Genomic DNA, 20,878 nt, shown 5'->3' with positions numbered 1-20,878 from the left:
CTGGCCCTCCTTTTCCTGGCCCTGGGGCCAAAAGAAAAAAAAAAAGCAGGCCTTACGATTAATTGATCACAGCCTTTCCCTTGGAGCAGGCACTAGTCTCTGAGGCTGGGTCCTCTCCAGGCTGGTGCTAGCCCCCTGGGGCTCTCTGAGCCCGGGAGCTGTCAGTGCCTTCCACTCACTTAGCCCTTGTTAATTGCAGAACACACAGACTGCTGGGTAGCACTTTCCATTCCTGTGCCTTTTGCTGGCTCCTTTGCCACTTGGCAGCTTGCAGGCAGCTGTGCAAAACAGCAAGGAGCTTTCTCATTCGGTGCCAGTGTCACAGAGCCTGGAACTCTGTTTCTATTTTTCCCTGTTTTTTCATCCCCCCTCCCCCACCGCCAAGTGCTCTGTTTTGCTCATTTCTCCCTCCACTCTCCCTTATCTCCATGACATCTTCCCGTACCTCACCTTTCAAGTTCAGGATTCTCCTGATGGCCCCCCCACCCAGAGATCAAAAAGTGGAACTGCCCACTCTGATGGGTTTGTGGCCAGGCCGAAGTGATTGAATCCTCCTGTCCAGATGGGAAGAAGAGGTGGGTAAAGAGATTAAATCATCTCCCTCAAACTCAAGGAAATGGGCAGCTGACCCTCCGCTTCGGGGGTCAGCAAGCCCAAGTACCTGGGGCCTTCGCCAGCACCCAGGTGGGCGGCCAGCTGCCTGTAGGTAATTGAAGTGAAATGAGGAAACTGGGCCGACCTTCCTGCTGGGCCCTGCGCTGAGCCAGGCCCCTTCCCCATCCACCAGACCTCACAAATCCGGCCACCATGTCTCAAAGAGCCCTTACCTAAAGCAGCCCCAGGCCTGGAGAGTGGGGGGTATCTCTGGACACTCAATTCTCAGAAAATGTAGCTGTCTGGCTAGCCCCATAGGGACAAGAAACAAGAAATAGAAGTGACTTCTATCTAGTTGGCTTATCTGTTTGTAATTCTCCAAGGGCTTAATATATCAGGGACCAATCCTCTCAGGGAGCTCTGGGGCCTGGGCCTGGAGGACAGAAGGATCCAGGTGTGGGCGGCAGCAGTTGGGTCTTGCTAAAGAGACTGGGGCAGAGGGTCAGGAGTTCAGACTTCTCATCCTGGCATTGAAGCTAGCTACCCATGGCACCTTGGACAAAGGCTTCACTCTATTCACCCCCTAACTGTCTATGGGGACCCTTTCTGTCTTACCTTGGGCTCCCCCAGAAGCAGATCCTGACACCAGGATTCTAGTGCAAGTAGTTTATTTTCAAGGGGACACAAGGGAAGAGCAGTAACAGGGTAAGACAGGAAAAGGAAGGCACCCAGTCAAGGTTCATGAGCAAACAAGTTCCACGGTGGGTACCTGGAGCCAATGCGAAATACACTGCTCTGTCATTCCCCACCAACGGCAAGGGGCTGAAGTATTTATTCTTAGAAGCCCCTCCCTCCTGCCTTTCCCACCAACCATTGGTTGTTGCCAGGGGCTGTTAAGACCACAGCAGGCTGCCCCATTGCACAGGCGGTGGAGAGGGCTCTGGCGGCCAGGATAAGCAGGTTGCAAGTGGAGCTGGTAAGCACTGCCAGGGCAAGGGTCAGGGGACGGGCCAGGGCATCAATAATTGCCTACTACCCAACTACGTGCACAGCATCCTACAGGCTACAAAGATGGGCAGGATGCAGCCCCTGCCCTTGAGAAGCTTCTCTGGTTCTTTCAGTCAAATGGGGAGACCGATCTCTGCCCTTCCCATGCAAGGACGGCTGTGAGAGCCAGCGGTTTGCCAGTACCCTGCGGGATAGACACTATAAGCTCATTACCAATGTAAGGTAATAGTGATGGGGCAGGTGCCCAGCTTCCAGCCCTGTGCTCTGTACTTGGCCTGAGACAAGTCAGTCAAGACAAGACCACCTGTGTCACCTTGGTCCAAGAATGGAGTTGCTATGACTACCGGTTGATCCCCAACTTTTCTTAAGCATCTCACATGCCAGTTCCCAACCATCTTGACAGAGAAGCCATGGGTTCTGAGGCCTCAGAGAGCTGGAGAGGAAATCTCATGATAAGGAAAGAAGTTGCCTTCTCCAGCTCCTCCATCCCTGACACTTAGGAGGGCCCAGGACAACTCCCGAGCCCAAACACCTGAAGTGCACCTGTCCTGATAGCCTGCAAAACCATCCTGGGCATCTCAGTGCTCTTGAGGACCAGAGAGCTGACTATTTCCCCAGGCCAGTGTGGCTCAGTGGTTGAGTGTCAACCTATGAACCGAGAGGTTACTGTTCGAGTCTGATTCCCTGGTTGTGGGTTCGATCCCCAGTAGGGGGTATGCAGGGAGGCAGCCGATCAATGACTCTCTCTCATCATTGATGTTTCCCTCTCCCTCTCCTTCTCCCTTCCTCTCTGAAATAAATAGAAATATTTTTTAAAGAAAGCTATTTCTACAATTTCTGTAATCACTTCCTTTTTTAAACCTTACCATTTAGACAAGTTGCTTTTGAAAATGTCCACCTGTTGTAGGTGGATTTGTCTGCCCCGGGCCCACCTTACAGAGCAGCAGCATACCTGGGGGTGGGGATGCAGGTCAGGCAGCAGGATGAGCTCTCAGCAGCCCCTCCCATCCTGCAGACTCTCATTCCAAAGCTCCTCTCTGCTCAGACTTAACAGGTTTGGGGTCTGTCCCTCAAATGCTGGGCCCATCTTCAGCTCTCAGGGCTCTTCCCTCAGTCCAGCCTCCTTGAGAAGTACTCAGAAGAATGGGTTTCTCCCTCTGCCCTCTGGAAACACCCCTGCATTCCTTCCATCCCCGGAGATGTCCAGCTTTCAGAGGTGATCTCAGGCTAAAGTGATCTTGCCATCCACGAAGATGCTTGAAGAGAGCTCATGTTTCATAGAGGCACAGGGGCAACCATTTCCACCATAGCCCCAGCCTTCCTGGTGATATCTGTGTATTTTAATGATGGGGTTTTTTAAAGCCTCCTAGGGAAGTGATGGGATTGTCATGATGGCATAGAGAAAGCATACACGCATGCACGCACGCACGCACGCACACAAAAGGATGCAAACTAAAAAACAGCAACCACAAAAGCACAAGCCAGAGCTGCAGGTCAAAAGGCATGAGACCCTGAGCCAGTGGGTCTCAAAGGTCAGAGGGTCGAAGGCTCCTTCTTCCTAGAACATTCTGGGATTCTCCCATTTGCCCCTGCAGCTTTGGATGAGTCGTTGGACCTCTTTGGGGCTCAACTTTCTCACCCTTTGAATTTGATTTCCTCAGGCTCCTCCCAAGTGTTGATTCTATGGTAGATATTTTAGGCCCCAGAACAGACCAATGAGGGAAGGAAGCTTAGCTGATGCTCAAACCAACTAGAGCAAATACCAGCCTCACTGACCACACACTCCGTCCTTCCTCAGAGCCTTCCTTCCCCGCTCCCCCTTCCATATGACAAGCTCCAGAGAGACCAGAAAAGCCTCTGAAGGCCATTGACACGCTCTGCTCAGCCCCCCTCCGCCACCCCCACCCCCTGCAGCTGCCTGGGCTGAGCTTAGGTCAGCAGGCCCAGTGAAGGCGGCAGGAAGGGCCGCTGGCTTTACACAGCAAGTCCCAGGGTTTGTGTGTGTCTGACGAGCTGGCCTCAGCTGATGAGAAAAGACTCCCCAGAGGGAAAGGGAGGGGAGGAGAGCCTTCCCACCCTGACCACGGCTGCAGATCAGACTTTCCACACTGCTCTGCACACTAACTCCCTGCCCTTACGACCCAGCCCCCACCCCCGCCCTCCGCACCACACAGAGGAGAGGGGCCTGTTTATTACTCTGGGTGGGACCCAGGCCTGTGGGGAATTGAAGAGAAACAGCCAGCTTGGGTTGCTATTGTTTTATTTAAACAAACTGCTGGCTGGACTGACTTGGAAAGGAATGAGGGGGAGGCTGGGAGCTCAGAGCTGGGCTGGGGCTGGCCAGCCGGGCTTCCCTGGGCTCAGCCCCTTTCTCTCGATCTTGCTAGGCCGGCCAGAGAGCTATTTTGGGAGAGTGGCCGCTAGGCCTTGGGCCTGAGCTGCTTTCCTAGGAGAGATGGGTATCGAGGAGCCTCCATTCCCCAACCCTATCCCTCCATCCCAGTGCCCTGGCCACACCTGGGCCTCATGGATAAAGCAAGACCCAATATTGGGGGAGTTGGGGAGCTGAGCTGAGAGGGCCAAGGCAGGGGCAGAGCATGCTGAGCTGTGCTGAGGGACGGAATGTGAAGGCTGCCTGGATGCACCTGGCAGACAGGACTTGGGTGAGGGAGGTGGAAGGATGCCTAAGGAAAGAGATCTCACCTGCATGGGGTGACGATAGCAAAGTGGGAAAGGGCCACAGGTGGAGGGGTCCATCCGGCTATGGTCTCCTGCCCTTTCCCCAGCCAAAGGAAACCCAGCCCAAAGGAGGTCCAAAGTGAGAACAGTTGGTGGGCAAGCTGCAGCCTAAAGGAGAGGAGATGGGGGTCTCTAGAATAGGGGGTGGGGCCTCAATTTTGTAGAAAGTAAACCGCACTAGGGGTTGGGTCACTGAGCTGACCCTGAGGTTTTCCACAGAGAACTGAGGGGAAATCTCACACTCCCCCTCGGCACCCTCTACTGCTCTTCCCCATCCCCACCACCACCACCCTGAGCACCCCCTTCCCCAACTCCTACCACCACCCGGGGAGGAACAGGGGCTGTACCAGGAAGGGCCTGGTGGAAAGGTGTCCAGGGCACAGTTAGGTGTTGGCAGAATCCATGAAGAGCCTCGCTAATCACCATCATTAAGGCTATAAAACCCCACACCTCGGGGCCGCAGGGCTCCCTGGCATGGCCCCGGGCCCCGAGCTGTGGCACGGACCCAGGAGCCCGGCTCCAGTCCCTTTCATCTGAGCATCTCCCAGTCCTGCACAAACATTAATTAGCACCCGCCCCCGGGATCACCTCATTATCCCACAGACCTTGAGAGGAGGGGAGAAGGGAGGGAAAGGAAAGAAAGGAGGGAAACTGAGGCTGTCCCAGCAGCCAAAGACTCTTCCCGGAGAGTGCGGGCTGAGTTCGGCAGAGGCTAGGGAAGAGGCTGCCCCGGAGTCAGGCCTCCTCCCCTTCCTGGTTGTTCAAGCAGTCACTGGCCTCATGTTCTGAGGCCCAAAGCCAGCCCGAAGGATGGCCTGGCTTAGCAAGCCTCTAAGGACTGTCAGCCCCCGCCTCAGATCTGGCCAGACCGCACAAGCTGAGAGTGTGTCCTGTGTCTAGTCTGGGGGCGCAGACGGCAAGAGTGGGGCAGCCCATCAGAAAGTCTCTCCAGAGATCAGGGGTCTGTCCAGAAATCAGGGGTCCACCCCTCACAACCAGGCCATCCTCAGTATGTCTGTCTGCCCCCTCTTCCCAGTTCCCCAGAGGCACCATTCTAAATCCCACGGCTCATTCTGGCAACGTCTCCCAGAAACAGCCATGGATCTTCATCCTCCTCCATCCCACTCCCCGAGAGAAAGAGCTCAGCAGAGCCCACTTGGACTGAGGGGGGTGGCAAGGCCTTCTGCTGCCCCAGGAGTAACCCATGCCCATGCCTGTCTCTTGTTTCAGGGCGCTGACATGAAGAAAGGGGAGATAAAGGGCCAGGAGTTATCACGTGAGTAAGACCCTACAACGCCCCTCCCCCAGCCAGGGCAACGATGATGATGGCCAGATAACAATACAACTTCATGTTGATGCTTCACAGAGTACAAAGAAAGCACTGATCCAAGAGTCTGTGTGTATGCTCTGATTTAATCTTCACAATTTCCTTTTCAAGTCGCTGCCATCAATATCTCCATTTTAAAGAGAATGACACTGAGGCACAGACCCACCTGCCCTGTGTCCCACAGCTGGTGTGAGGAGCCAGCCTGGGGTCTGCAGGAGAGCACCCAGACGTCTCTCCTGGGGAGGGGCGGGTGGGGCATTCTCTTCCTTCCACCCATCTCTCTTCTTTCCTGCTCCCAGTCCCACCACGTGGTTGCACGTGGCTGCACGTGGCTGCATGGACTTCCCTCTTCTCTGATGCTCTCCTCTTCTCACCCCATCCTCACCACCAGCTCCCCTCCCTCTCAGATCCTGGCTGCAAGAGCAGGCCCTCCACTGACTTACAGGGAATGCCCAGGGGGTAAGCTGGCCTCTGGCAAAGGGCTGAGCAAAACGACCAGAGGAGCTGCATAGTTTTGGAAACCAACTCAGCTCAGGCACGAGGAAGGCCTAGATTCAAACCCCAGCTCCACCACTTACTGTCGGCCTGGCTTCACTGCTCACAGCCTCAGTTACCTCACCCAGAAAGTGGCAAAAACACCCACCCTTTCAAGTTGTTGGGAGGATTAAAGAGATGTCACAGGGGAGGCACTTGGCCAGGGCCTGCTCCCGAGAAGTGGCCGAACCTGTGTGCCCTCCCTTCCTTCTCGCGGGTCTCATCTCTGCTTTCACCTCTCCTTTCGGAGGGAGTTCTTCAGGAAAGCTCCCTAGTGAAGGGATTCCGTATCCATCTCCCCTGAGGCTAATTCCCAGCTAAATAGAATCTGCGAGTTACAGCTCCAGCCTTACCCACAGGGAATCATGGCCACCAGTCTCTGGCAGCATGGGATATACCCACCCTCAAGTTCACTCGGCCACCCTCACACCCACCTTCCTTGCCAAAAGCTGGCCCAGCCACCTCTGGCCTCCACACACCACGCACGCAAAAAGGCATTGCGGCCCTCACCTATGCTCAGAAGTCCCTCAGCACTGGCCATGTTTGTGGGGGAAAAACTGACTTGCTCACATTTGCGCACACCGGCAGACACCCTCCAAAACAGCCTCAGCACACTTGCACCCTGGCTCCTCCAACACCTGCCCCTGCCCCAGTGTAGACCCCACATATACAAACCCTCGTGGCTTCTGGGACACCCTGTGCTGTTCTCACCCTGAACACACACACACACACACACACACACACACACACACACACATCTGATGCAATCCAAAAACTCAGGGAGAGATGAATAGTCAGGAAATCCCCTGGCTGTGCACAAGCTGAAGGCCCATGGCCGGAAGTGCACCATGAGGAACACCCCGACAGCTCCAAGCAGCAAGTGGCTCCTGATCATTAGATCAGGAGAGGGAGGTGGCCACAAAGTACCAATACTCCCTCCCACCAGCATCTTCATTGCTAACACCCCCTCCCCACCCACCCCTAGGAAAATTCTCTGCTCCTAGGAGAGGGAGATGAAGGGAGTGAGGGGAGGAGGAAGAGGCGCAGCATGCTTGGAAGGAGGCCCTGCTGGAGCAGCCCAGTCCAGCCTGAATAGTCTTGGGGGAAGGATGAAAGATGTCCCCTCCCTCTGCTTTTCTCCCAGAAAAGATCTGCCTCCTGCGCAGGGGGCGAAAGGGAGGGAGATGGCCTTCTCCCCCGGAAGAGCCTGAGTTGGTTCCCATTGCCCCAAGCACCCAGGTCCCACAGCTTCCATGATCAAACCTTTGAACCGAGTCCCACCCACCCCCATAACCACTTCCAGATCCTCCGGATCCAGCCAAGAAATTGACTTCTTTGGGGATTGAGTTCATAAGGAAATGCTGAAAAAGTAAATAAAAATCCACTGCCAAATATACTCAGAGGAAGATGGGTTTCTCTTGAGGCAGGAAATCTATCAGGGTAGACTAAAGCAAAAAAAAAAAAGAGAAAGAAAGAAAAAGAAAAGAAAAGAAAAGAAAAGAAAGACAATACCCACTGGCCCAGAAAGGCCCAGGTGCCCACCAGCACCCGAAATCTTCAAACAGACCACACCTCTTCCTCCCCCGCCCACATCCCCAAAAATGTGCTTCCTAAATGAAGCTTCTGAGGAGGAGATCCTGACAAAGACAAATCTAATGGCGCGCAATGGGTAAGCCCCCATCTGGGACCCCAGGAGGGTCGGCTGGGACAAGGAAAGGCACAAATGATCCTCTTTTCCTCGTGCCCAGAGCATCTAGGAGCTCCTGGGTCCTGTGGCATGTGGACCCACCCTCTCTCCCTTCTCTGCCCATAGCCTACCAGCCTCCTACCCCACCACCCCAAAGTGGCTTCCATCGCTACCAGTTCTCCGTCTATCTCCAGAACGGAAAGGCCATCTCTCTGCTTCCAGAAGAAAGCGCAGGCCTAGGTAAGGCCTCCCCATCCTTCAAGGTCAGAGTGAATTCTGGGATAGATCAGATACTCCATTAATGGGGAAGTCGGGACCTTGACCTCTACCCATGAACCTTGAGGGCTAAGGTCAAAGGGTGGTGTTTCTTGGGAGTGAACTGGAATAAGTGTCCTAAAGGAAATACTGGTGTCAGACATAGTCTCTCCACAGAAATAAGTCCCATAGACCAAGATGGTGGCTTTAGCTGATGGCAGCGGGGGGTGAGGGGAGGGAGGGGGTAAGGGGAGTCTATTAGGTAGGGTCCCAAGGGGAGTAACTGGAGCCCAGGAGAGAAGCATCTCCCCCGCAGCCTTGAATGGCATGTGCAGGCAGCTACCCCACAACACTTCGAAGGTAATTGTACCTTATAATTGAGTCTGATCTGGGCAAGAGGGCCCTGGAATGCCACCCTGCCGGTCTGTCTTCATTGGCCTTTAATTGCTCTGTCTGCCTGGTGCCATCTCAGTGGTGGGGCAAAGATGGCCCCCTCCACCAGCTTCCTGAGCAGCCCTCCTGGCATTCTGAAGGGAACCCCCCACACACACCCCGTAGCTTCCTAATGGCTAACCCAGCCTGCCCAGCCCCCCCCCCCCCCTCCTCCAGAGCAGAGGATAGGAAGAGCCATGGCCACCTGGCCACTACAGGGCCACAGGTGACTCCCCGGACCCTGTGTGAGCCACAGCCCCTCTCCGGGCCTTACATTTCTCTTCAGGAGAATGGGAAATAAAACAATTCCTGTTCATCTACCACCGCCCTCATTTTAGGGAAGGGCAGATAATGTGGAACACACAAATGCCAAGTTGAGAGTACAAAGAGCACATCCCCCAGGCTGGCAGGAGGGTGAGTGGGCGTCGTCAGCCATTTCCTCTCACCCAGTGACCCTGAGCAACCTCCACCCACTGGGAAGCCAGCATGACATTGTTACAAACCTGCTGCCCGAGGCCCCAGAGGAGAGGAGACAGCCCAGAAAGGCCCTGATTGAGCGATGGAGCCCTTCGCTGAGATGTGCTAAGCGGAGGCCACCAATCCCAGAAGGCTCCAGCCACCCTGGAAGCCGAGCCGGTGCAACCTTTCCACTGGTGAACCCTCCTCAGGTGCCCTCAGCACCTCGCCGATCTGTAGATCTGTTTCAAGAGCTTTCCCAAAGACACGCTTTGAAGTTTGGATACAAAGAAAGAAACGCATCTTTCTCAGGCCAAGCTCAATTTCTCCATGTTCCTGGACCCCTGTCTCACCTATGACGCCATGAAGTCCCTTCCACCTGATTCCTGGGGCTGGGAATTAGCACCTGAGCTCACTTTGTTCCCCCACACAAGGGAGTCTCATGAAGGAAGGCAGTGCCTATGAGTCCTACGTTAGCGCTCAGGGTCCCAGTGTGGTGCCCTGGGCCGGATGAGGCTCAGACAGTCCCCTGAAGGAGCCTCCCTTGGATCAAGTGCTTTCTGCAGGCAGGACAGAGGGGGCAGGAGAGAGCATTAGGCAATGCCAGGAGGAGCAGTGAAGAGGGCAGAGGAGGAAGGGTGTGTGCCAAACACTCTCCCACCCCTGCCGTGGCTGGGTCCTGAGGCTTGATCCCAGCCCACCCTCCAGAATGCACAGCAGCCCGTGTGCCCTTCCTCTGAAAGGAAGCAGGCAAGGATGCCGGGAACCTATCAGGCCTGAAACCCATGATTAGTCCTTTTGGATCTTTGCCAAAACCAGGGTTTCTTGTGCACCTTGCCGCCACCCACCTTTCATCTACATGAGCACTTAGAACTGGACTTGCATCAGGGCAGCGTACCTTTGGCTTCCCTGCTGTTTCGTTTGCTGCCAGATATGGAGGCGGGAAGATTATCCTCCCAAATAAAGCCCCACCGTGTGATGCCTTCCACGGTCCAGCGCTGTGCCAGAGGCCTGGAGAGGACAAGATGGCACTGCGAGCATTCCCTGACTTCAAGGGGCTGACAATCAACTTTGGAAACACATAACAATGTAGAGCAGCCTACAATTAAGCAGTTAATTGTGTGTGTGTGGCGGTTGGTGTCGACTTAGGCATTGGCCTGTCCCTTCCTAGGATCCCTTTTCTCCAGGACACATGCCCTCTTCAGCCAGGAAGGGTGCAGAAGTATCTCACCCCGGGGGAGGAAATCTGGATTCCAGTCTCTAGCTAGTGATTTGACTTTTGAGCAAGTCAACTAACCTCTCTGAGCCTCAGTTTCCTCATCTAGAAAATGAGGGGTCGGATCTAGGTGATCTACAAATCTGTGTGGCCTTGAGGCTCTGAGGATCAGATGGGGCCTGAGCTGGGCACTGGAAAAGAAGAAGATTTGAATCCCTGAGTGAGGGAGAGAGGGGAGGGAGTTCTGGGCTGGGAACCCTGCAGCTGCAAAGATGTGAAAATAAAAATAAAAAAGTGATAAGAAGAACCCTTTGCGAGGGGCCAGGGTGGTGATGAAAGGAGAAAATGGAGGAAGGTTGTGGAGGTTCTCAAAAGCTAGGCAGGGGTGTGACTTGGATGGGTACCGTGGAGAGCACGAGATAATGCCCATGGGAGAAGAAACACACAAAAGCACTCCCCAGAGCTGACTACGCTGGACTGGTGGGCACAGCTGGCCAGAGGAAGAGAACAGGAGGCTCCCGGGCATGCAGATGTCTGGCATGGAGGGACCAGAGGTGACTGCAAAAGCAGGAGCAGCCCTTGCATGACGTGGGGACCCCACAGGCCTGGCGCTCTCTGAAGTACCTGCACAGGCTGGACCAGCCCCTGAGAGGCCAGGACATGAAGCTCTGCCAATGGGCATGGGCCCTGGGGCTCGCCTGGGTCTGGGAAGGTATCTGTGGAAGGAGCCGTGTGTCCTGGGGCATGAGTGGTATAACCAGCCACTGTGTCCCCTGGAGGAGCAGGCGGGAACAGCTTCTAGACATTGGAGGGGAAAGGTCTGTCTGCAGGACCCAGGTAACTTGTCTTCCATAACTTGTCTCCTGTTGGGCCGCTCCCTCCCTGGGATTTAGGTATGAATAGCAGGTTTAGAAGAGAAGGGAGTGTGAGATTACTCTAGTTGAACTTGTATGGCTGGGGGCGGGGAGGCGGGGGGGGGGGGGGTTATTGCTCAGATCCAGAGGCTGAAACCCTCTCCAGGATTCCTCTTTGTTCTGCGACTCCAGGACAACATACATGGGGTCAGTAAATGGGAGATGTTGACACCCACACTCCCGTGTGACCTTGAACAAGCCACCTGGGCCTCAATTTCTACGTCATCAGCATAAGGGGTTGGACTAGTTGGTCCCCACTGAGTGACCCTGAGCAGATATGCTCCCAGCTTCCCACACTCTCCCCTTGTCCAAGTTCTGCTAGACAGATGCAGGGAGCGGGGATCAGGCTTGACTCAGCCAGCCACCCCACACACTGCTCAGAGGAGGCCTTCCATCAGAGACTGGGCTGCCGGGACAACAGCAAGGGCCCTGGAAGGGGATTCGGAATGATCTTGCTTCTGGTTTATGACACCCTACCTTCCCGCCTCCCGCCTCCGGCCTGTACACAGCTCCTTCCTGTGCGCGCCGTTTCCCCCACCATGCTTTGCTTGATTCGAAAATGCCTCCACATTCATCCCAACAATGCTAGGAGCCGCATGTTCGAGGCACCATTGTAGGGGCCGTGGGCACAGAAGTGAGCCACATGGATGTGTGTGTCACCCAGGGTAGCTCGCAGAGAGAGGAGGGGATATTCACGTAGCTCAGGCTCGACCACATTCCCAATAGAGGAGAGCGCTGAAGCTCATGGAGCCCGAATGGGTGCCTCTGACAAGAGCAGTCCAGTTTCACTGACATGTGCCCAAAGGCCACAGGTCACCTCCCCAAATTTGGAGTTGGCATTATCTCGGCCTGTCTCCTCTCAGCTGACCCTCCCTGCCCGCTCTTACTCCTCTGAGACGCTCACATAACATTCTGTTGCACTTCCTTAGTCACCTGTTTTTATCTCTGGTGTTGCTCAATCATTTTTACTTGTATGGGCCCCACTTCCATCACGAGACTATAAATTCCTCGAGGGAAGAGCTCACCTGTCTATGTTTCCCTTTTACCACCTGTCCCTGTGCTCAGCCCACTGTGGACTTTCAGTCAGTGAGCGTGTTTGTGTGTAGGACACACCCACGTAAGCACATTCACAAGCCTGGAGCACACGGATCTGCCCATTCTCACACCCCCATGCTCCCCAGCGCACCTCACCGTCAACTTCCTTTAACACCTGGAAAGACAGCCACCTCTGTGAGCACCAGGCCCACCAAGGACAATTTCAGTGTCCACATCCTCCCTGTCCCAACACGGGAAACTGAAGCCCAGAATAGTGAGTGGCTTGGTTGATCAAGGGTCCTCAGTTTACAGGAAATTAATTTTCCTCTGCCTTTTAGAGCAAAGCTCTCTGTACCTGTCATCAGCACACCCACATCCCCTCTCCTTCCACCCGGACCACCAGACTCCTGGGCTCTGACGTGGAGACAGACATGGAGCCAGTCCAATTGCCTGCCCTCGGCATCCTTGGCCAGCAGCGGCCGCCCAAGGCAGTGGGTCCACACGCCCCTTTCCTGTGGCTGAGCGCTGTGAGGAGCTGTGGTCTGCGCCATGCCACGCCTCACCCAGAGGTGTCACGAGCCAGCCTCACGCTCCTCTGGCGAGTGAGCCAGGGAAGTCCCCTCTCTGTCCCTCAAGATGACGTGCTCAGCTCACTCTGGAAGCCTCTACAAGGCCATGAGCCCAGGACGGCGTGTCCGCACCAGGGGAGCTAAGGGGCCATGCCAGGCTCCGGTCCCCACCTCCCAGGGGCAGCCTCGGGGCCTGCAGAGAGACTGCTCCCTGTAAAATGGGACTCGAGGGGCAGAGAAGGGGTCTGGGTTCTGCACTAGGCCGCCATAATCTGCTCTCCAGCACCTCCGGTGGTTGAAATAAGCAGCTCAGGGGAGCCCCCCAACCCACAGGGTCAAAGAGGAGGGGCAGCAGAGACTTGCCTCTCAGCGGGGTTTAAGCCTTGCTTGTGGCACCTAAAGGCCACTGGGACGCCGTGGGCAATTCAGACGAGGGATGCTACGTGGAAATGTTTGACAGCACAGACCAAGGGCATGAAAGGCAGCAGAGCTCCAAGCAGCTCACAGGAGGTGGCCTGGTGTAGAGGGACAAAGGCCGGCACAGTGAGGGAAAAGCAGCCAGTGCAGGCAAAGGTGGAGGGAAGGGGGCCTGCCCGGAGACCAGCCCCAAACACACACACAGACAGACACAAACACACGGCCCACTGCAAAACAGCCCCCACTCCCCGCCATGACCTCCCATGGTGGTTCACCTGGCCAGGCCCCAGAACCCCCCAGGGCCAGCCCCTGAGTCACCGTGTGGGCTTGTGTCAGGCAGCCCTCTTCTGCTCCAAAGAGCCCCGCCCACCTGGCAGAGCTGGTAGGACTGGGGACCTGGCAGCAACTCAGATGGAGCCATCCTGGGCAGCTCTCGGGCAGGCCCACTGACTGGGAACCCTGCATGCTCCACAGGGCCCACGCAGCCCTCGTCAAGATGCAGGCCGCAGTCGAGCCAGACATCAACCGTCCAAAGCAATACTGAACACATCGTCCACAGGGAAACCACAGAGCATCACCACATTTTGCCCCAAATCCCAGCTGGCCAACACTACCACCAAATACTGGAATTGATCACTGGGAGCGAAGCTGACAGCTGCAAGCCTCCACTCCTCTCACTCCCGGCCCCGCCGCCACCAGCCACAGGGACCAGAGAGGAGGGTGATCCACCTACTGGTCATCAGGAACTGCAGTTCTCCAGAGGAGCCGGGGTCACTCCTCCCCACTCAGGAACTCCCCCGGCATCCCCACCCTCTCACTCCCGCCAAAGTCAAAGTGGTCCCCCCTGCCCTGAGCCTCTCGAGCCCGCAGGATCAGCACTCAGCAAATATTCCCCAGGAGTAATTGGATGCGATGGAACATGGGCTTTTCAGCTCCTGAGGGGAAGTCTCTGGATGTCATTTAACGGCGCAAAAATAAAAGGCTCAGGCCTCCCGCCCACCACCGCCAGGACATCATTAATCTCAGCAGAAAGGATCAGCGCTCCTATCACCGCAGCCAGCCCCGCGGAGAGCCAGACAAATTGCGGGTGAATCTGCGCTCAGGGTGGCGGTGACTAGGCTGGCGGTCAAGTTTTGTGTTTTCCCCTGACAAGAAGCAGTGGTGCCCCTGCCCAGGGGGAGAATACGGGCAGGCCAGGGAGGAGAGTGGCCACCTTGGTCAGACACAGCTCACCCACCTGCGGTGACGGGGAGGCTCTGAGCCAGGCACCCCAGGGCCCAAGAGAGGCTCAGGCAGCTCACATGGTGGTTCAGAGGAGGTGACCCCAAGGCTCAGTACCCTGCCCCCTGTTCTACAGCCTGAATGGGGGCCTGCCTCCCAGTGAGGGCTTCCCAACTCCCACTTCCCAGGCTGAGAGGGGGACACTTGATGGCCTACTAAGGACCAAATGACAGTTCAGGTGGGGAATGTCCCTTGGCTAGAGCAAGGACACGCAGGGAACTCTTTTTCCTATGCTGTTAGGAAGTCTTAAGAGTGGGCCTGCTGGAGAGACTCTAGGGGTGCTGCTAGGGATGGGACCTCATCAGCTGGAATTGGTGGGGGGTGGGGCACTTTGAACTGCTGGCCGAGGCCACCCTTTGAAGGTGTAGCTTATTAGTCCAGTGCTAACTGTCTTAGCAACTCAACAAGGGCCGGAATGGGCCTGGATAAATGTTCCTCTCTCTCTAAAACCAGTAGGTGAGACGATGCTTGAGTCTGATTTTGCAAGATGGAAACGATGCTCCCTAAGGTTATGTAGGGACCCACCTGCTCATCATATGTGGCAGCCCCACCCTAAGGAGACCAGACCTCTGTGTCCCAGTCCCTGGGTGGCTCAGGAGACAGGCATCAGACACCCTGGCTCTTTCTCCCTGTAGCCGAAGGCCTCTGAAGTGCACTCCCCACTCATGCCCCGTCCCTAGAAGAGCCCATCCTGGGTGGGTCCAGGGCACATGGGCAGTGGTCAGACCTCAGACAGCAGCAGCACTCTTCCTGCGTGGCAGTGGCCCCTGCAGCCCGGGACCAGCAGTGCCATACAGGATGGGGCTTTCCTCCATGCAGTGACATGGAAGCCACAGCCTGCAAGCTCCCAGTCTCTCTCCACACACCCCTGAGGGCCTGACTCACCCCCATGCCTTCTACAACTTGCACTGGGTCAGTTCCTCTTGCCCTTTGTGGCAGGAAATGGGGGTGTAAGGAGTCACCGCCAAGCCAGGGGAGGAGGCAGCGGGAGGCCAGCAGCCTCCTGAGGGACAGAGGGCAGGTCTGAGGAGCTGCCCACGAAGCCCAAGACCACAGGGCTGTCGGAAGTGGGACAAGGAAGGAGCTACGAGGCTGCCAAGGCGCTCTGAACGCCATCAAGGAAGCCATCGGAGCTAGGGGAGGGCGCACTGCTGGAGCGGGAAGCCAGGTCTCCCTCAGGGCACAGGGGATTTCTTTCTGCCATTGCCCTGATCTCGTGATGAGTTTCAATTCCCTCCTTGCTACCCCGGTTCCTTCCTGCCCTGCTCAGTGGGGAAGGCCCGCTTGTCCCCATGCCTGCCACACACCAGTTCACCCAAAGCCCTTCACCTGGCGTGAACATGCACACACATATGCATCCACACATGCACACACATGTGCACCCACATGCACACACTTTCCCAGGATCATGAACCACAATATTTTTCCAGCCAGCCAGGCTCCCTGCGTGTAAAGGCCTGGCCAGGCCTCCTAGTGGAAGACCCACGGGGTCAGTTACATACCTCTCAGCCCAGCGGCAGCCCATCTGATAGGAGAGGCTCTCTCCAGGGCCCAGCCACCCTTGTCCCAAGAGAACTCCTGAAACCGCTGCTTTCCAGCCCAATCTGAACACAGTCACTGAGCCCAATAAAATTTGGGTGAACCTAAAGAGGCCCTTTTCCCCTTTACCACTAAGAAGCAACCTCACCAGAACTCCATCTATGCACTAGGGATAAAAAATAGTCTCCCTTGTGAGGATTAATTGAATGAATGTACATGGAGTCCCTAGAACTGTACCTGGCATATGGAAAGCACTCTATCAGCCCTGGCCAGTGTGGTTCAGTTGGGTGAGTGTCGTCCGAAAGGGCTCCGGTCTGATTCCCAGTCAGGGCACATACCCATGGGTTTGATCCCTGGTCAGGGTGCATCTGGGAGGCAACCAATCGATGTTCCTCTCTCTCTAAAATTAATAAAAACATATTTTTTAAAAAAGAAAATACTATATTAGTGTTTTACTATTATTTTTTGGCATTATCATTATTATTATTTTTATTTTGTTTCTTTGAATGAAAAATGTCCCCCCCTTGAGAACATCTTTGAAATGCAAACAGCCCCTGCAGGGAGGGAAGGTAGATGGAGTATGGGACACTAGCAGGAGGTGGGTGCAGACAGAGAGCCACCGGTGGTAAATGGGCAACTCTGAGAGTCATTGAGTCATTCCAGGATGCCAGCTGCTCACCTGTTCTCTCTGTGCATTACTGTCCTCCATTGATCCAGGTCGTACCCGCCACTGCCTTATACCTGCCACTGTCTTATACCCGCCACTGCCTAGCTCTGCTCTGGACAAAGTCTTCCCGGAGCACTCCCTCCGCCCAGGGAAGGTTACTGAATTTAGCAAAAAAAAAAAAAAAAAAAGAGAGAGAGAGAGAGAAAAGAAAGCCCTGGCCTGATGGCTCAGTTGGAGAGTCGTCCCACACACCAAAAGGTTGTGGTTGGATTTCTGGTCATGGCACATACCTAGGTTGTAGGTTCAATCCCTGGTCAGGGATTGAATACGGGAGGCAACCAATTGAAGTTTCTCTCTTTCTCTCTCTCCCTCCCTCTCTCTCTCTCTCTCTCTCTCTCCAATAAAAACATATCCTTGGGTGAGGATTAAAAGAGAGAGAGAGAAGGAAATACAGAAAGCCCAGTTCAATTTGAATTTTAGATGAACGAGGAATAAGTTTTTACTATAAAGATGCTCCATGCAATATGTGAAACATACACTAACAAATTATTTGTTGTTTACCTGAAATGCCAATTGAACTAAGTGTCCCGTATTTTCTCTGGCAACCAGCTGCCAAGGGTGCCTGAGGCCCAAACTTTGGGAAACAAGAGCGTGGGAATATGCCTCTGACCACTTCCCTCAGCCTCTCCCCAGTGCCCAGGGCTATGTCCTCCCTGCCCTGTTACTGGGCCTGTTCACACTTGCCCCAGAAGATCCACCTCCCTCGATGCCCCTGTGCTTTCTCCCCTTGAGGGGGCCCCTCAGACCTGAGCACAGACTGGGCTTCTCCAGACTCCAGCCTGGGTACACCTCACCCACACGCAGCTCCCCTCCAGGATCCAGGTGCTCAGGAGCAGAGAGAAAGGGTCCTGGCCATATCCCCCGCCCCTTGACCTCTGCCACAGCCAGGAAAGAAACCCCGCTGCACAGTCTCTGAGGCGGTGGTTGGGGTTCTGGGGAAGAGATTAAATGAATGGCACGAGCACTTCCGCCAATCTCAACCCCAGCAGCTGGGGTGACCAGGTGTGAAGGAAAGAAGCTTTAAGGCTTCAGTCATAAGGTCAAGAAGGCCTGCAGGAAAGGAGGGTGGGTAGGGAAGTGTGCTGACAACCTGATTGGGTGTTTCCTTTTAGCATGTGACTGAGGCAGCAGAATTATGCTAAATAAAGGGCTCTGGGGATGAGGCTAAAGGCTGCTCTTGACTCAGTCCAGATTCATGTCCCCGATGCTTTCTGGGGAACAGCCCCTTCCTAGGTGCTCTGCTAACATCCAGGGGTGTCCTGCAGTTGGAGCCAGGGGCACCCCAGGTGCTCAGACCAATGACCAAGGGCATCTCCTGCTGTCTCCACTCCCCCAGAACTGGCCTCTCTCTCACCCCTGCCAGCTCTCAAGTCCATGGTTCTCTCTCATGGCCTCCCTGTGGTCTGTTTGTCCTTCCAGGCTTTTGGGATATGGATAAATTTCTGAGTCGCTTCCAGCTGACTGAACCTGAAGCAAGCACCCAGTTCATGACCCAAAATCACAAGGACTCACCAGATGCCGATGTTCCCGTCCGAGGAAGCAGTAAGCCCAAAGACCAACTCAAGACCTCAGGCCTCGCCTTACCGGTGTGTGTCCACATTGCCCACCACCTATAGTCTGGATGTGGAATCCCCGCTGGGTATGAAACCCCTGCTCTTCCAAATTAAAAAAAAGAATTGTCCAGGGATCACTGGTTGGACGTTTTGCTTTCTAGCCTGTCCTCCTTCAAACACCCAGGACAGGAACTCAATCGGTGTCCAGCACTGAGGCTTATAAATGCAAGTGCGGAGGGGACTGTGGCAGGGATAGCTGGACAGGCAGGAGGTGGAGATCCCCAGCCATGAACCTTCATGAGGCGCACTGAGTGACCTGGAGAAAATCGCTCACCCTCTCTAAAGTGTTGCTTCCTCGGTAAAGTTGAGGTAGGAAGAGGAGGGAGGGGCAGCTGGTTTATCTCCGGGGTCCTTTCCAGCTCCAACATTCAACACCATTCATTCAACAACTACTGTCAGTACCTACTACATGCCTGACCTTCTGGTAGGTGCTGGGGATCCAAGTGTGAACATGGCAGACAAAACAGGGGCTTACCATCCAGTAGGGGAGAGGAAGTTGCATCAGATGACCACAAGCAAATTATAGCAAATGTGACAAATGCTCTGAGGGTGCAAAGGGGACTTGCTTTATGATGGAGGGGGAGGGTCGGGCAAGGCCTCTCAGAAGAAGTGATATTTGACTTCATGGCTGAAAAGCAGGGTAGAGATTCACTGTGAGTAGGCACATGGGTGACCAGCATGGCAAAGAGAGGGAACACCTCTGGGCTCCCATGGTGAGCAGGGACATGAATGGCATCTTCCAGGAAATGAAGGCCAGTGGTGTGGCCACTGGGACAGGTGGGCAATGACCAGAACATGCCAGGCCTTACAACCATGCTAAAGTTTTGGATTTTCCCCTGAAAGCAAGAGGAAATCATCCTATATAATAAAAGCCTAGTATGCAAATTCTCCCCTTGGTGGTTGTTCGACTAGGAGTTCGACCGGGAGACTGGGAGTCCGGGAGTTTGACTGTTCGCTATGACGTGGGCCTGCGACCTCTCGCTGGCTACCTGGGGGCGGAGGTGATGAGGATTGAGGTGCAGTGAGAATATAGGGTGTCCTCTGAGCTTACTCTCACTTTCCCTGCTACCCTCCCCCGGGACGCCAGGGCTCATACAAACCAGGGCACCAGGGCAGCCTCCCTCCCCCATGGTGCCAGGCACCTGCCAGGAGTCTGCCCTGTACCTGCGCAGCGTCTTCTGGGTGAACCAGGTGGCAGCTGCTGGACCACAGGGGCTGGTCGGGCTTCCCGTGGGTTCATGCAGGAGCCAGTCTGTGAGGCCACTGGGAGAGAGCACGCTGCCCATGTGGGAACTCAGGTGCTATGACTCAGGCAGAGGGGGGCGTGTGGGGGCTCTGCGGCCAAGGGCCCAGGTGCTGCCCAGGACCCAGAGGTCAGCTGGGACCTGCCCTTCCATGCCAGATGCTCACACTTCAATCACCAGCCAAGCCTAGGGACTGCACCCGTGCAGGAATTTCATGCACCGGGCCTCTAGTGAAATGATAAATAGATTAGAGGGCAAGAGGGGGCATAATCTATTATATGCTTTTAGAAAGTATAAAGAAACTCCTTAGTTTCTGCAAAGAAAGGATTTTCAGTGACTATCTGCCCTGGACGTCCCCTGAATGTCTCTTGGCTTCCCCACCAAGGACCCCTTGGAAGCACCTCTGAGCTATGGTCTCATTCATACCCTGAACCCTGGTACCTCAACTACCCCACTCCCAACTCCAGTCCTCTCAGCCCCTCAATCTCTGCTCAGTTTCCCTCCAAGAGTTAACGCCCTCCCCCAACGCCCCCCCCCCACACACACACACACACTCCTTGGCTAAAATATGCAATGCTATGACTCAGGTGTGCACAGTGCCTTGAGCTCCCCAGATGAAAGGGGCAGGCTGCAGCCGGGCACCCCGTTATTACCCTCTTAGATCCAGGGCCCACATTATCAGGAAGGCAGAGGCGCCCTGGCCACCCCTCAGCCAGGCTAAGCACACTCCTAAGTCGCTGGAAGATTTTCATGGTGAGATCTGAAGAGCACAATGGGCTGGGAGACTGCATGTGTGAATTGGGAGGGAAGTGGACATGTTTCCCCCTTCATTGATAAATTCAACGCCCTGCCTAGGTGGTGGACACCAAGTTCTCGTTCTGCAGAAGATCCATTGATGCCAGCCCAGGCAGTAGAAACTCCCTACTCCCTTCTACCCACCAGACAAGCTTGTCAGCAAAGCTAAAAGCAGAAGCACAAGGAAGTGTCCATTTGCAGTGTCATGGAAGGCAGCCTCAGAAGGGACTTTCTGGGTCTATATGAACCTCACACTCCCCGCAGCCCCCACCCCACAGGCCCAGAGTGTAATTGGCAGCTCCTGTTGGGGCCCAAGGCTGGGATAAATAGCAGGTCGGCTTCCTAGAGCAGCCCCAGATCGAGACACATCCTCCCCTCTTCTGCTTTTAATTCTTTGCGGCTAGCATGTTTATTTTGGGTGAGGGAAAAAAAAAATCGGATGTTTATCCTTCGAGGAAATTATCGGCTTGCTTTCCTTCCTCCCCTCTCCCCCTCC

At 55.0% G+C, this 20,878-nt stretch overlaps 1 protein-coding gene across 2 annotated transcripts in view; it reads left to right on the top strand.

Moving 5' to 3' along the window:
- PEBP4 (phosphatidylethanolamine binding protein 4) overlaps positions 1-18,403 on the top strand; it is a 189,727-nt gene extending 171,324 nt beyond the window's left edge. The window contains exons 5-7 of one of the 2 annotated variants that reach the window (XM_036311793.1): positions 5,572-5,617; positions 8,016-8,129; positions 18,150-18,403. In XM_036311793.1, the coding sequence (XP_036167686.1) occupies positions 5,572-5,617; positions 8,016-8,129; positions 18,150-18,346 (357 nt within the window). In that variant the 3' untranslated portion in view covers positions 18,347-18,403. The remainder of the gene's footprint in view (positions 1-5,571; positions 5,618-8,015; positions 8,130-18,149) is intronic. The other variant, XM_036311794.1, reaches the window with a different exon arrangement.
- Positions 18,404-20,878: the final 2,475 nt, after the last annotated feature.

The sequence above is a fragment of the Myotis myotis genome, unplaced genomic scaffold (genome assembly GCF_014108235.1).
Source record: "Myotis myotis isolate mMyoMyo1 unplaced genomic scaffold, mMyoMyo1.p scaffold_m19_p_6, whole genome shotgun sequence".
Classification (NCBI taxonomy): domain Eukaryota; kingdom Metazoa; phylum Chordata; class Mammalia; order Chiroptera; family Vespertilionidae; genus Myotis; species Myotis myotis.
Note: the sequence above shows the minus strand (reverse complement) of the source record. Positions and strands in the feature narration are given on the sequence as shown.